Raw genomic sequence first — 15,697 nt, 5'->3', positions numbered from 1 at the left:
TGGAAGATTTGCTCGCTGAGTAGAGATTCGCTGCATCATGGCTTCGATAGAATCATGAGCAGGAGCAAGTGTGAAGTCGTTAGTCGTCTCCAAGTCACTTAACACTTCGTCCTCTTCCACAGCCTGAGATAAAGCTGAGTGATTCTCATCAGAGACTTGTTGTGTTGTACCTGTATCTGGGATGGCCATTGAAGCGCTCTGTAGCGTTGCATTGCTTGAATGAGCGTTCGTTCCTTCGGCCATCTGCTGCTCTCGAGCTGCTCTCTGCTCTAAAATCCTGTGCGTCAAATCGTTAATCGCATCCCCAGTCTGTTCGTCAGAGCGTGGTTCACTTGCAGCAGTGGCGGAGCTGCTACTTCCCACCGTATCACTTTGCTGGGTTCTTCGTCTGGCTTGTTCTCGTCGTTTTGCAGATAGTCGCTGTCTGGCCATTCGCTGCGTCAAGTCTTCGACAGTAGTCCTAGCAGCTTCCAGTGATACATCTTCTCTTGGCGCTCTACCTACTAATTGTGCTGAACCTGTTCTTACTACCGGTGGTGACCAAGTAAGGAGATCACGGAGATAGCGCTCCTGTTCTTCGTTATCTCGCGCCCCAATTATGTGCAGCGTCATGCCATGTCCAGGGACACCAGGTACTTCCATCGGTACACTCTCCCTACGACCTGTGGTTCTTCGAGAAGGAGTATTGATAGCAGCCCAGTGGTTCCTTGCTGCCTGCCCAGCTGGCAGTCTTCCTCCTGGCCCTTGTTCGTTGGGTGTACTTGAGCTATTCCTGCTTCCATTCCTGCTAAATGTGATGGAAGGTGAGGAAGACATGATCAGTAGTCGCTCTTTTGAAGAAGAAATTTTTCAATTGAGACAAACCGAGAGAAGGTCACAGATCGAGGACTTAAGTCTACAGATGTCGATGAGTTTCTTGTGAATGGATTTATCTTGTTACATGAATTGACAAGTCTGGTCAGTCATCAACTCAACCCATTCATACTCTGCGAAAGGTCTAAGTGACTGAATGACTTTGCCCAGTCGAGCCATTCTCCACTCCCATGCCTCGTCTCAAGTATACCACTCTGTTTCCGGAATTTCCATATATGTTTCTTCTCCGGCTTCAATAGTTTCGATGAACATGCTCACTCCACACGGACCCTCACTGCCACCATTTCCTCTACCACTGCTGATGATGGTTCTCAGAGCAAAAGCAATCGGAGTTCTCTGTACCTCATTACGTAGTCTTGTTGTTAGATTATCTTGCTGGTTGACGATGCGGTCTGGAGGTGAGATTTGTTCTGGAGTTTCCATTTTAGTTGAAATTCTTGGGAATTTCAAAGTTCTTGAGGAGATCATAATCAGGCTTTCAAGTTCGATGTTTAAATAGGAGACGGCTGGCCAATATACTTAAATGCCTGCACATTACTTTCAATAAAGCTGGAATAAGTCTTCATTTCGGTGCACCTTTTTATTCATAAGTCCAAAACGCCAATCATATCCACTTTTACTCCTTCATACTTCATATGTCGTGCTTAGTATATGTGCTTTACCTCAACGCCATTTGCCAATAACGCCATCTTAACAATGTATAAGATCAAATAACACCCCAGGCTTTGTCAATCGGCAAAGCAACACCATTGATGGCTCTCGCTCCTTCACTAGCAAGGAACAGAATCACATTCGCAACTTCCATAGCTGTAATCGATGGCTTTTCTCCCGCTGGATTATGTAATTCCCAGATTGGCCTAGTCATTCTGTCAACCTTTCCTTTCAGTCAAGGAAGTTGTGATACTCACTTCATGACTGCAAACGCAGCATCATCAAAATGCTCCTTCTCTATCGAGTCATTGATATTCGTATCAATGGCTAACACACCATAAGCTCGATTCTTACAAAACGGATAAGATAGAACTCACAACCAGGCAACACAGCATTACACCTAATCCCCTCATCATGAAACCTCCACGCCGTATGCTTCGTCACACCCAATAACCCATGCTTACTCGTCGTATACGCTAACCCAGCCGCCGCACCACTCACCGCGGCTTTACTCGCCACATTAATAATCGACCCATTCCTCTTCGCTTTCATGAATGGCAATACAGCGCGAATCATCCTCGTCGGCACAGTGAGGTTCACGCCCATGACTCGCTCCCATTCATGGTCCGTAATTACGTCCGCTGCTTCAAAAGCGTCCATTATCCCCGCTATATTAGCTAGGACGTCTATCTTCTCCCTACCCCACAGTCAGCCTATTATTCATTCCCCTCTCTTGCCCATCTCAACCATAAACTCCAAAGAAAGGGAAGAGAAAAGGACAAACAAACCCAAACTTCGCAACACAAATCCGCACAACCTCATCACACTCCCCCTCACTCAACAGATCCCCACGATGGAAATGAAAGCGCCCCGCGTCCCTGGGCGCGATCTGCGCGTAGTCCACCTCGTGGATATCGACGCCCAGGACCTCGTATTGGTGCGAGAGGAAGGCTTGCGTGGTGGCGAGGCCGACGCCTGAGGAGCAGCCGGTTATTAGGGCGACTTTGCCGAAGCCTGCGCCGTCGATGGCTGGTGGTGATTGAAGGTCAGTAGGGTTTTGGGAGATGAGGGGTGGAGATGGTGGAGGGTCATAGAAGAAGAGGGAAATAAGGGAGTTTGACGTACTGCGGGGAGGAGGGGAGAGGGAGGGCGCGTTGGGGGAAGGGTATGTGAAGGGCATTTTTTCTATCTTTTGGTGAAAGAGAGGGGGAAAGGGGCTTTAGCGAGGTGCTTGGCTTGGGGTTTGTGCAGGTGAGACGGGAAGATATGGAATAGTTGATCACGACTAGAAATTCTCGCGAGGGAATCAAAAAATGGATCTTGAACTAGAAAGCAGGAACTTTTCGGGTTTATATGTCCATCCCCTCCATCATTCCAAGAATTTAGGGTTGACTGAAGCACGAGACGAGATCTCGGCTGCTCCCGAACTGGAGCGCGATAATCATACGATGTTTCTCACAAGCTGTCATTTCCGTTTTGTGAGGGGAGGGATAGTGGCGAGCAAGGAGTGAGAGCTGGGGTGCGAGATGTGGGATTTAGCCGCCGTCATATGATTTTCTGCCCTGATTTTGGATATTGGGGGTGGAAGGTGTTCGTGGTGGGGTGAGGGGAGGATGGTTTGTGAGGTGTGGGGTTGCGGGGGTCGGGTTTTTGGAGGGAATGAATGTGAAATTGGGAAACGTTCGTAAAGGCAGGTGCCTGATGTCAGGGATTCTTGTGTTAGTCGGGAGTCTTCAAAAGAAGGAGCTTGGTGTTGAAGAAGGGCTGAGTCAAACTGATATATCAAGAATCATCACATTTAAAATATACACAGAATTTACTAGAATATGTTAATTTATTGCACGCCAGAGACATGATCTCAGTAGTAATTAGTCTCCAACCTCGAAAAGAGAGCTATACAAGAAAGGGGTGAAGTAGTAAACAAACAAACAGAAACTCCAATGCACCACTTATGCCACCACCACCCAATGAAAGATGCGCCTTGGTTACCTATCTCTGTACATCGACACTCGTATCTTACCCATCCTTTTTCTCGCTACCGGTCCCATCGGCCCTCAATCTCACTCCTCTCCACGCTCCCGATTCTCCTACCCTGACTCCCGCTCCCATAAAGATACTCCATCAATTTACTCTTCTGCTTCTCCCGTACGCCCCCGAGATACCCGCTAACCTCCTCCAAGCCCCGGATCTGTTCCTGAACACCCAGAGTACTCCCATTAGCCCTAACTAACGGACTGACAAGCTTTCTCCTCAAGTGCTCCAGATTCGCCTTTAGCATCAGGAGCTTCCTGTTATGGTCTTCGAGGATATTCTTGTTCTGGACCGTCTTGGCGCGGATGTTGGATAGGAGTTTCTTGTTCTTCTCATACTTGTGTAAACGTCCTGCATCTGCTCCCAAGAGTTTAGTCCATAATGAAGAGAGCAGGTCGTCTTGAGCCGAGTCCTGGGCATCAGATTCGCGGGCTACGGTACGAGCTAGGTTGCCGAATTGGCGGTCGATGGCTTCGAAGAGGGAGAAGAGTGCGAGGGAGTGTTGGAGTTCGGAGTTGATGGATTCTTCGAGGACGGACAAGAATTCCGTGAAGGTTCTTTGGAGGGTTTGGCGGGTTCGTTGTTGAGATGTGACGCCAAAAATGGATGTTGCGAGAGCGCCGGCTCGCGTCGGCGTTCCTGACGGGGTTTCGAGGAGACCGAAGCGGCTTAGGAGGGTGTGGACATTGTCGTAGGCGGAGGTTACAGGGGATGGTGGGGTGAGTTGGAGTTGGGAGAGTTCGCGACGGGCCCAGTCCATGACTATGAGTATACTATATCTTGTTAGATTATTCTTTGAAGTGCAAAGAGAGTACCCACCCATCGACATCTCCATCTACATTGGCAAAGAATCTGGTAAGCTCAATGGCTAATGTCTTCAGACTCTCACTTAAATCATCTAGTTCCTTGACGATGATAGGTGCCGAAGTCATATTCGTAGTTCGTACGCTCTCACCAAGATCCCATACAGCTACACCTGTAGCTTGGAGGTCTCCGATTTGTTGTACACCATTCTCCGAGTAGAATATAAGAGGTTCGAAAGCTTTTGCGAGACCTGCCACTTTGACAAGATCTGGAACCGGAGAAGGAAGGCCAGGCTGGATCAATGAGCGGAAAGCTACCATGGACAGCATGCCGATGATAAGTGAAATGAATAAGGAAGTCCATGACTTTGTCATTCTATCGAATTTGGTTCTGAAATAGGAGAAAGTAGCTTCGAAAGGTTCTGTACGGTGTTGTACCTCTGCTCTAAGCGCAAAGCGAATAACTAGGACAGTCAGAAGGTAATTCTAAAGCGCAAGACAATCATACAGTTATTCTTATTCTCAACTGACGGATCAATGGCATGCTCCTGCTCTTCGTGCTTGATCATACTTCCGAATGTGTTACCGAAGTCTTTGTCGCCGGCAGGATATGGGTCAGGACTTGGACTTCTGCGCTTTTCGGGTGATAAAGAGCCAGTCGGTAGCCTCACGCGTGCAGCAGCTGCAAGAGTATCGTCGCCTTCATCCGCACTCTCATATTCCGGACTACTCTCCCTCGAGTCTCTGCTTCGTTTGCCTAGTGCCGTAGGTCTCTTATTCCAGAAGCCGCTGCTGCGATTGCCGTTTTCGTCGAGACGTCGCCATGCCGGACTAAAGCGAATTAGTACGGGGTTTTCCTCTTAACAATAGGAATTGGATAAGATGACATGTTTATCGAGAACGAAACAGACGAATTGGACAATAGCAAGGATGAAAAGAGGAAAGGAATGTGCTCTTACGGGCTGTATCTGCCTCCCGATACCGAGTCTGCCATCTCCGACTCGCTGTCTGAACGGAAGCCAGAGTGATGAGAAGGGTAGCCAAAGCGGGGGGAGTGGCCTATCTCGCTGCTTGTTGGTTCGAAGTCTTGCAGAGAAGCGTCTAAAGAAGGATGGTCGTCGAACAGGCCTTCCAGCTCTTCGATGGTCGCCGCCATGATCGATGGGTTGTAGAACAGGTCGTGCTGGTTTGGGATTGTTTCGAATGTGTAGGACGTAGTTATATGCGAAGAAGAGGAGTGCGCAACCTAGAAAGGTACTTGGGGCGATTGTGATAGATAGTAGAGCGACGTGGAAATGGTTCTCGACCGCGAACAAGGGCATGATATGTCAAATCTGCCTACTCCTCATTCGGATGACGCTCACTAGTGCGCACGACTGTGTACTCTGATTGATAGGGACAAGAAGAATGCGATAGGGAACAAGAATGTCGGTCGTTTGACGGGTGAATAGGGATAGAAGTGGTTTGAGGTGGGGTTGAGAGGAGTTGAGATGAGCTCCGAAGGGAAGTACAGTTACCAAGCACTCGAAACTTTAACCTTACGCTTGCCAGCCACTGGTTTTCGTCGATGCCCCTGCGCAGTGCGCATGGATGGACAGCTTCACTTACCTACCTGTATGCTCTCTCTCTCTTGGACTGTAGCATTGTGTGTGGTGTGCTGCGTTGGCGATTCCGCGAGGATGGAGGAAAGACGAGGAGGCTGGGCCAATCGTTATCGTTATCGTCGAGCTCTGCGTGGATTGGAAGGCCATGAACGCTGCGGCCCCGTGATGCTGAAGCCAATTGAATTCTCTCTCTTCACCCCCTTCCCAATGCCAGTGAAACATCGGCAATCCACCCAGAGAACCATAATTCAGCCCAGTTGCGGCAGTCCCTTGCATACCACAGCTTCAGATGAAGACCAGCCCGCAAAGACAATTGCTTCTAGACGTTTGAGGTTTGGGGTTCTCGATGCGTCACTTAACCATTTATGGCCCATATTCAAGGCAACAGTGTCTGCATTGGGAGGAGCGAGAGAGGAATTGTACCCGGCGTGGCCCTAGCAGCCAGAAGCAGAGGGAGGAGTCAGGAGCCACTCCATTCAATGGAGGAAACCTGACCGAATCAGTTAACGATTCCAGAGGCAATCTTCGAAGCAGTATGAACGAAAAGTGGGTATTGGGAATGAACTGAGGCAAAATGAGTAAAGAGAGACATGGCTCTCGTAGAGCGTATTGCAGGAAAATTTAGTCCTGAACGAACCCTCATTCCCTTAGTTTTGTTTGGACCTCACTTGAGGGACATCTATGGAAAGTCAATTGACCCCAAAACCCAAGGCAAGAAGTGAGTACCTTTGAGAATTTAGATCGTATCATCGTCCCAGCATCCGAGACAAATTTCTACTTCCCTCATTCCCAGATCGATCCTCATACTGCCTTTATTATTCAACACTTGCTGACAATCTGCTCCTCCCTGGATTCTATGCGATCGCGATGAAGATTGCGTTCCTTCAAAATAGTGGTTCACAATTTTCTTGATTTCATCCCATAGCCTCACTTATCAAATATCAAGTCCGGACATCAAAATCCTTCACACCCCCAACATTTCCCCGAGCTCCTACCAAACAGCCTCATTCCCACACTCAAACCCATCTCATTTTCTCGGATCATTTAATATCGACCGACAATGTTTCAGATGATTTTTGTATGGCTATCCAGCGACGAGGAGAGTGGTGGGAGTAGATGATCCATCGTTGAATTTTAGATAGCCCTGCCAGTGTCAAGAGATCCATACATATAACCCAAATGTCCAGCACTCACACCTACTCACCTTATTGAAATTTGTCAATTTTCTTTTTTCTCTTTATGGTACTTTTCTTTACCCTCTTCCACCTCTCCGTCCTGGATATCTCCAAGTTTCACATCAATTACACTTCTTCATACAACCTCCTCCAGATAACCAAAATGTCCCACCCACACCCCTCCTCCCATGCTCTAGACGACGAGCTTCTAGTACGCACCTTATGACCCCCTCCCTCATTTCCCATTTACTAACCTCCCTCCCTCCCATAGTCCCCTCTAACACGCATCTCCCGCGCCCCGTCACCCGTCCCCTCCATCCCCCCACCAGCCTACACACCCAGAACAAACTCCGAAATCCCGCCTGTACCCTCAATACCCTCAATACCCAACTCTTACCCCCGCGAACCAACCTACAAAAGCCCCCCATCACCAACGCCCTCAATCCAAGATCCCTACTACCCGACCTACCCAACGTCTCAATTCCGCGCTATGAACGCCTCTTCCAGCTCCTCTTCTTCGTCGCTGGATGAGATAGAAGGGAAGATAGCTACTGCTAGGGAAAGAAGATGTAGTGGAACGGCGCTTATTGTGATGGGGTTCTGTGTGGGAGGGGTGGTTGTTGCTGGGGTTGTTGTTGGGGCTTGGTTTGGGAGTTTGAGGTGGAGGGGGAATTGAGTTGGCTGCTAGAAAAGAGAGGAGAGGAGAGCAGAGGGAATGGGGTACTTACCTAGGGAAGGAGGAAGAGGAGAAAGGAAATGATACCCACGATCTCTTAATATATAAAGTATACGAATGAACACCGAGTCACAAATCACGATTCTCGATAACGGAGAAATAAAAATGTAAAGGGGGTCATCTAAGCCATTTCATGCGTCGATGCTATCTACTAGTAGGTACGCCAGCTATCCCTCATTCACCTGCACGCTATGCAATGCAGTAATCGGGAGGGCAAAAATCATCTATCTACAATACAATATTCGTTTCAAGGCTGCTTCATCCATCACATTTCCTTGCTCGCCATCCATATTCCCATTTTGCTGCTCCTCCTCCGCGAATGAAAAATTGCCTGGGTATTTTGAATTGCAACAAATTTGTGATGTCGCGCTCTCTCTCTGCTTATCCTCATTTCATGCTTGCTGAACGTTGATCAACGGGCACTGGTCATTAAACCGCGATAGTATTCTAGGCTCAGTTCCACGGTATGCTTCAAGAACTTGTCCTCTGTGAGTGGAAGACGCAGTATCTTGTGGAGATTAGATTTCTGCAATATGTTAGTAAAGTCTCAGCGTTAAGAAATGTGCGGAGTAAGTCACCTCTCCATTCTTGCCCATAGCCACAACGGTCTTAGCAACAACTCCACTGATAGTCTCGATGGCCACTGTTTCCATAAAAGAAGGGTGACGTGCCTCTTCAAGGACAGCCGGAAGACCAGCCAACAATCTTTCCAGTACAAGATCATCAACACTACCATGCTTCTCAGCATCCAGGAGTCGAAGGAAATCCGTGTAAATCTCGCCACCAAGGTGCCATTCTGCAATCGTGTCCTCCTTGCCAGAAAATCCTAAGATGAGGTTTCGGATCGTAGTATAATCAAGCTCGATGACGGCAAGGGGGGCAACCTCTTTGGCGAATGTACGATGGGCCTCGTTGTATGCACCTGCATTGATCAAGCACTCAACTTCTGCTCGAGGGTCCTTCTCCACACTACGCATGTACAAAGCCTTTGCCTCCCAGATCCAATCTGCAGGAATCTTGTAGGTTTGAATCAGAGTGGAGAATGCTTGGCTGTCAGCTTCGCCTATCAAACCAGCGTGTCGAGCGAGATGATCTTGGAGTGCGGTCTCTCTAGCATCACTATGGGAGAGATGAAGCAGCACAAAAACAGCATCGAGCCAACTACCTTCGTTACTCAATTGAGCAGCAAACGAAAGTGTGAGACGGTCAACCTTCTCTCCATCGGTCTCGGTGAACTGAACATGACGAGCTGTGGTCAGAGCTTGACATAATTGCCAGTTCAAACGAACATCGAGAGGAGACAGTTGAGAATTCTCTGGACAAAGAATGTCTTCCAGGTCAATGTTGTCAAAGCTGAAGAGCTTCAATAATCCCCAGAGCAGATCTTGTCGTTGTAGGCGTCTCCTATCTTCCCAAATGACTGGTAACTTCTGTTCAATATACCATGGGACGGGCTTCGCAGTCTCCTTGTCTTGAGATAGGTCCGTAGCAAAAGCCTCCACAGCAGCGTCAATTGGCTCCTTTGTAGAAAGACCGTACCAGAGTCGAAGACCAAACGCTTGTCGCCAATCAAGACCAAAGCGTTTGGAAATGATGAAGGACTCAGTTCGGTTTTCGATGTCACCTTTCTGGCCATCGCACACACTGACATTACCAGAAATGATTTCGTAGATAGCTCGGATGGGTTGACTGAACTCGGAAAGAACATTTGACTTTTGCCAGTCATTGAGTTGCTGGCGCATGTCTTGTCTGATGCTGTCCTGACTACCAATGAGCGCAACGAGAGTAGCAAGATGGTAGTCTCCGCTGTTGACGAGGAGGTCGCAAGCCTCGGCAATCTTGTGTCCAGAAAGACATGCTATGGCCTTCTCCTCTTCGTCTCTGCCCAAAGCAACATGTTTTGAGGATGCCTCGTCTACCAAGCTCTGCCAGAAGATCGATAGCTTGTCTTTCCGGAGCCTATCCTTCACCTTTGGAACATCTCTCAGCTCCTCAGGAATGACCATTTCGTCGAAGAGAATACTGGCCAATTGCCATACCAACTTCTCGTGAACTGCAGCTGGTTCTTTGGAAGTGTGAAGATTGATGAGTTCAGAGAACGTAAATTGTGCGTCAAGGCCAGCTGAAGGGACACGATTAGAGTTGTTGATCTGCGTCAGCTGCTTGTGTTTTTCCAAGTGTGCTGCTGAAGCCTGAAATGACATTAATACCAAACAAAATACACGACGTAACAAACATACCTCATTTGAAAACTTGGCAAACCGGACATCACGATTCTCCGAGACAACGCCTCCGATCTGGACTGCTAGTAGGCCATCTGTATTACGGATACGACGAGAAGATCTGCCAAACGGCTTGGCATTTGGTGGGGCAGCATAAACCAAGGTGCCGTCAACTCCCCAAGATGGCTTCATAGAGTCGTGGAAGGCGCGTTCGGTATCATCCATAGGAGACATGTCGTGATCTCCAGTTTTTGTTCTCTTGGGATATGGCCACTATAAGACATAATTTTTTTTAGCAAATTGTTCTATTATTTGCTACGTACATGCGTGGGCGCAACAGACGGCCCCTATATCTCGTCCCCAAATCACAAAATTAAACACGGGAAGGAACACTAACCTCAAAACCTTTGGGCTTCACGGGATTCTTTGCAGTCTTGATTGGACTTCGGGCCTGGCCGAATAAAGAATTCATCAAATCGATGCTGGTAGCAAAGCCACGGCCATCAGAGACATGTCTTCTTGGCATCGGTGTAGGTTCAGGTCCCTGTTCGTTGCCGTGAATGTCGATCAAGCTTTTGAGCAATGCGCGATCTTGCTTTTGCGGGCTGACCGTCTTCTTCAAGGTGTTCGCCCAATCATCTCCAGCCGAGAACTTCGTTGGTGTGCTTGCGATCTTTGATGCTCTCAGTCTTGCTCTCATAACAACACCTGGTGTTTGCGCCATAACATCCATGTCTTCATCATCTTGCGAGTCTTCACCAAGCTCCGCGGTATTGTCAGCCTCGGGATAGGAGCCCGCCATATCCTGATCCACAATGCTGACAGATTCGCCATCATGAAAAACGTCGTCTTGGTCCATTGGTTCTTCGACGCCGTTCTCGGATGGCGAACCCACGGAGCGCTCATCTAAAAAAGACTCCTGGTTACCCTCATCGTACTCCTCGTCCATTTCATCGCCCACATATTCCACTTGCTCATCAAATGCACCAGGAGGGGGTTTTCTCTTGGTTCTGAATTCGAAGGTATCATCTGGATCAGAATCAGTGGTGGTAAGCTGCGATGTAGAAGCGAAAGATTGATCGTGGCGAGCGGAGCCTGGCGTACGGGTCTTTGGCGTAGGAGTATCAGGGGGAGCACTCAGGGTACTCTGTCCAAATTCGCTAGTTCTGTCCAGATCCGTCTCATCATCATCTTCAGGAAATCCGTAGGTAGTGAAATGCTCGACTGAGAACTCCCAAATACCAGAATCTTTGTCGTAACTCAGGAAATTGGTATCTGGGACCTTCTTGAGACGTTCGATATGCTTCTTGAAGCGAGTACCAGACTTCTCTCCAGTCGGTGTCTTGAGATCCTTCTTGCGCGGCCAAGAATTCTCTAGAGCAATGGTGGCTGGAACGTTCAATCCTTGACCCATAGGTGGCTTCTTTGCAGGATTCGAGTAAACGGTGGCAGATCGAATATTGAGCGTCACAATGTTGCCAATTATATCATCGATATTAAGTTTTGTCAAATCAACAGGAACGTTGAAACGAATATGACCGATGCCTTTGCGACCAATAGTGAAGCCTTCGACTTTAGATCGTTGCACGCGGCTCATGCCTTCGATCTCCGCCTTAGTGGGCTTCATCCAGTATTCGCCAGGCTCCTGGTCCTCTTGACTGACAGATCTAGTAGGAGGTTGAACGGGTGGAGCAGGTTCTTCCTCTCTAACGATGGTGAGCTGATTACGCTCATTGGTAACTTGCTCCATCTCTTGTTGAGAATGGGTTCCATTCAATTTAGTACCGTTCGTGCCAGGCGGTGGTCGAAGGTAGCCCATATTTTCTGAGCTTGGACTAGCTACATTGTCCACCTGCTTTAGCGGACTTTCGGATCCATTGCCATTACCGCCGAACGAGACCCGCTTCTTTAGAATACCTGGAAGAGGAGTGGAAGGGTTTTGTTGGGGTGGAGCATTTGGCGGAGAGAATAAGTCCTGGCGAAGGCTCCTATTGATATTCAACTTCTTAACGCTGCCCGTGCTGCCAAAGCGTTGGACGCTAGAGCTGGAAGAGAAAGCTCCAGGTGCGAGAATGTTATCTTCCGTACTAAGGCTTCGGCGAAGGCTGCTCGTCGAGACACTCTTACTGAGAGTGCGGTTGAAAGTGCCTCCGCTAAGCAAGCTGCTGCTGAAAGTCCCCGGAGTACTAGCAGTGCTCGAGGCGCTTCCAGGAGTGCCGTAAGTGCTGTAGGAAAATCCGAAGCCGCGCTTTGTTGGGGTCGAGAAGCGGGAAGCGGATGGAGTACTCAGCTTGTACATCGGGAGCGCAGCGGGAGCCCTCTTTTGCTTAACAGAACTGGAGAGAGGAGTAGCAATTGGACCAGGATTGTTGACCTGGGTAGAGGCAAGGTTGGCAAACAAGGAAGACGAACCAAAAGCACCATTATCGCCTATGCTGGCTGTCAAGGCTTGTTGGTTCTGTTGACCTTGCTGGGAGGTATTGAACATCGAATTGCTAAAGAGAGAGTTGGACGGTTGCGATGGCTGTTGCTGCTGGTTGTTGTTCAAACTTCCAAAAAGATTGTTGCCCTGCTGTTGGTTTCCAGTAGTACCGAACAGGTTTAGACCGCCCTGTTGCTGGGAGTTCGTGTTACCGAACAGGGATGGCTTCTGTTGGTTATTGTTGCTGAGACCAAATAAAGTCGATCCACCAGTAGCAGGTTGATTTTGGGTCTGATTCTGATTCTGTGCTCCGAAGCCGCCGCCAAACAGGTTACTGCCGGAGTTATTATTCTGTGGGGTAGAATTGCCGAACAAGTTAGTACCAGCTGGCTTGTTACCGAACAAACCAGTTGATGTGGAAGTGTTGGTGGAGCCTCCGAAAGCATTGGTATTTGCCGCAGGTTGAGTATTACCGAAAAGACCCGTGTTCGAAGCAGGTGCACCGAAGAGTCCAGCAGTTGGCTTTTGCTGGTTACCACCGAAGAGGGATGTGTTGCCAGTGTTTTGGGTGGTAGAACCTCCAAAGCCAAAGCCGGTAGTGGCGGCTGGTTGTTGAGTACCAAAGCTGGTCGTAGCAGTTTGCTGTGCATTATTGCCGCCAAACAATGAACCTCCACCACCAAAAGCACTTGGGGTGGTAGAAGCGCCAAATCCTGTGCCAGTCGAAGCTGGTGTGGATGCTGCACCGCCGAAGCTGAAAGCAGGCTTATTGGCTGTGTTGGAATTGCCAAAGAGTGAGTTGGTGGTAGTGGTATTGGTTGAACCAAAACCACCAGTGTTTGCGCCAAATCCCGTATTGTTTGAATTCCCAAACAGACCACCAGACGGTTGTGCAGCAGGTTGTGCTCCAAAGAGACCACCTGCTGGCTTTGCACCGAAAAGACCAGTAGAGGCTGTATTGTTGGCCGCACCAAATCCAGTCGAGGCAGGTTGGCTCGCGCCAAAAGATGTGTTGCTTGCTCCTCCACCGAACAGATTCGATCCTGTGTTCGTATTCGCAGCACCAAACCCAGTGTTGGCCGTGTTGTTTGTGCCAAATCCACCGAAATTTGTTGTGCCAAAAGCTCCAGCTTGGTTGCTAGCATTGCCAAACTTTCTGCCTTGGTTGTAATCCGCCAATCTCAATTCTTCAGGTGAGAATTTCTGGTATGGTTGTTGGAAGCAGATACTTTGGAAAGCATTCTGTTGGTTTGTGCTGCTGTTAGGTTCCTTCTCGACGAAGGCTTGGAATGGGACGCTTCCGGTGCCTTGGCATTCACCAGTTGTTGCTCCTAGAGCAGTTGACGCAGGAGAGCCAAAGGCGCCTGTATTGCCTCCGAAGCCAGAGCTGGCCCCACCACCAAAAGGGCCGGAAGTAGATGCTGCATTCCCAAATGCTGGCTTGTTCGCTCCAAACAACGATCCTCCTGTGTTGTTGTTGCCGCCGAACGGAGAGGAACCCGATGCTGGTGTTCCGCCAAAGCCACCAAATCCGCCTGAGCCAGCAGTAGCTGTTGTACCTCCAAATAAGCTTGTTCCAGCACTTGTAGTAGTTCCGCCAAAGCCAGACGGCTTTGCTCCAAAAGCATTATTGCTCGTACTGCCAAAGGCACCTGTAGCACTTGATGTTAGCGGCTGTTCATTATTCTTCGTTAATTTCTGAGATGAGGATCCTTTGAAGGTGAACGAAGAGTCCATGATTGTCACAACAGAAATCTGAAGAGCAGTGACAAGGCGGGGAGAGTGGGGAGACTTTAGAGCAACACAGTGCTTTGACGTGAAAGGTATGGAAATATGCCAGACGAGTAGATCGAGCCCAGCTGAACGACCCAGAACAGAGAATCGCAGTCGACGTACCTCCAGAGCTTCCGAAACCACCAGTAGATCCTCCACCGAACAGTCCACCAGTTGTATTGTTATTCGTGCTTCCGAAACCGGTGTTGCCTGTGCCGAAGCCTGTATCGCGACGAGAAGGTTCGAGTAAGTGATGAGTCCGCGCTGAGCTCCAAAGTTCCCTAGTCCTGGGCAGATGCCAGGTTTGATGGAAATCGCAAAGGATATTTACGTACCTGTGTTGGTGGTATTATTGGCAGCTCCAAACCCCCCAAAACCAGTATTCTGCGGCTGCTGGTTGTTGTTATTGGCGCCGAAGCCAAATCCCCCAAAGCCTGACATCTTCGATGGCAGCTCTGCCCGTACGAATTTGTTGTTTGAAGAGCAGGTTGTGTGAAACCGATCGCAGAAGACGCGGGAAACGCGGTTGAAGTTGAAAGACGATCGCGCTCAATGACGTCGATCTCGCGCAAGCATTAAAATTGATTAAAGAGTGACGAGAATCATCAGCGGAATGTTTGCAGGAGAGAATGGCTGAAGGAGGGAAGGTCGTCGTCGGTCGTGAGAATTTATGGTAAAGCAACGCGCCCAAGGTGCAAAAGGAGCAAGGTCCAATTGAGGTAGCGCTGCGGCGAATTTCGACGGGTTAGCCCACGCTAACAGCTGGAAGGAAGAAAACCGCGCCAGGCAGCAGTATTTTACAGCACTAAGAAAGTTTCCGCACTTCTGATTGGTGCAATGCTTTCAGTGCGACTCACAGGTTGCAGATTCTAGGCTATGCGCTGGAGAAAAGTTGCTGCCTGACGAAGTTGGTTGGGTCAGAAGTGTCTACGCTCTTGATTGTTTCACCACATTGTTAGGTTCTCAATGTATGACTCCTGGCCCGAGTTCTCTGATACTCGTATTGTTGGTTGGATTACAAAGCAACTTCTGACGAGTAGATGAAGCGACTGGGGCAGTCATGGCGGGGTACCAGCGTTGCCATCTTATCACGAATTACTTTGAAATATTGTAGGTGTACGGGGTCGAGGGTAATATAATTTAGATTTCCTCTATCACACGCAATGTATTGAGTTGGAAAGAACAGAAAGGTTCCTTTTAGTCCCTCTCTTATAAACACCGTTCGGTCTCATCGGCCACAGCTGTTGTATACCTACCTATTCCGGCATCAATTCGTATCCTATTTCGTGCCGAATTTCTAGAAGGAGAGGGTAGTCTGGAGTATATTGAATGAGACAATCCTCCTTATCCAAATTGCACTGCTCTGCAAGACGGCTAGCACATCAACAGAAGCGTCAGCAGTATGAT

At 48.8% G+C, this 15,697-nt stretch overlaps 4 protein-coding genes across 4 annotated transcripts; 1 reads left to right on the top strand and 3 right to left on the bottom strand.

Annotated features, from left to right (window-relative positions):
- Positions 1–1,400: 1,400 nt before the first annotated feature.
- On the bottom strand, positions 1,401–2,877 carry LY89DRAFT_681202 (NAD(P)-binding protein). Its single transcript, XM_018214230.1, has 5 exons — positions 2,650–2,877; positions 2,313–2,553; positions 1,902–2,221; positions 1,782–1,851; positions 1,401–1,730 (listed from the first exon to the last, which is right to left on the bottom strand). Exons 1-5 carry the CDS (start codon positions 2,702–2,704, stop codon positions 1,580–1,582), a joined length of 837 nt encoding a protein of 278 aa, XP_018076164.1. The 5' UTR covers positions 2,705–2,877; the 3' UTR covers positions 1,401–1,579.
- Positions 2,878–3,339: 462 nt separating this feature from the next.
- LY89DRAFT_384897 (uncharacterized protein) lies at positions 3,340–5,681 on the bottom strand. The gene is made up of 4 exons (XM_018207149.1): positions 5,318–5,681; positions 4,867–5,189; positions 4,375–4,822; positions 3,340–4,328 (listed from the first exon to the last, which is right to left on the bottom strand). Exons 1-4 carry the CDS (start codon positions 5,512–5,514, stop codon positions 3,560–3,562), a joined length of 1,737 nt encoding a protein of 578 aa, XP_018076163.1. The 5' UTR covers positions 5,515–5,681; the 3' UTR covers positions 3,340–3,559.
- A 1,619-nt stretch (positions 5,682–7,300) lies between these two features.
- On the top strand, positions 7,301–7,855 carry LY89DRAFT_778181 (uncharacterized protein; the record flags this gene model as incomplete). The annotated part of the gene is made up of 2 exons (XM_018222190.1): positions 7,301–7,348; positions 7,409–7,855. The coding sequence occupies 2 exons, from the start codon at positions 7,301–7,303 to the stop codon at positions 7,811–7,813; spliced, it is 453 nt and encodes a 150-aa protein (XP_018076162.1). The 3' UTR covers positions 7,814–7,855.
- Positions 7,856–7,985: 130 nt separating this feature from the next.
- On the bottom strand, positions 7,986–14,983 carry LY89DRAFT_681200 (uncharacterized protein). Its single transcript, XM_018214229.1, has 6 exons — positions 14,626–14,983; positions 14,414–14,512; positions 10,493–14,169; positions 10,114–10,368; positions 8,452–10,065; positions 7,986–8,399 (listed from the first exon to the last, which is right to left on the bottom strand). Exons 1-6 carry the CDS (start codon positions 14,729–14,731, stop codon positions 8,286–8,288), a joined length of 5,865 nt encoding a protein of 1,954 aa, XP_018076161.1. The 5' UTR covers positions 14,732–14,983; the 3' UTR covers positions 7,986–8,285.
- Between the last annotated feature and the right edge of the window lie 714 nt (positions 14,984–15,697).

The sequence above is a fragment of the Mollisia scopiformis genome (assembly GCF_001500285.1).
Source record: "Mollisia scopiformis unplaced genomic scaffold LY89scaffold_4, whole genome shotgun sequence".
Lineage (NCBI taxonomy): Eukaryota > Fungi > Ascomycota > Leotiomycetes > Helotiales > Mollisiaceae > Mollisia > Mollisia scopiformis.
This window is presented reverse-complemented; position numbering and strand designations above follow the sequence as displayed.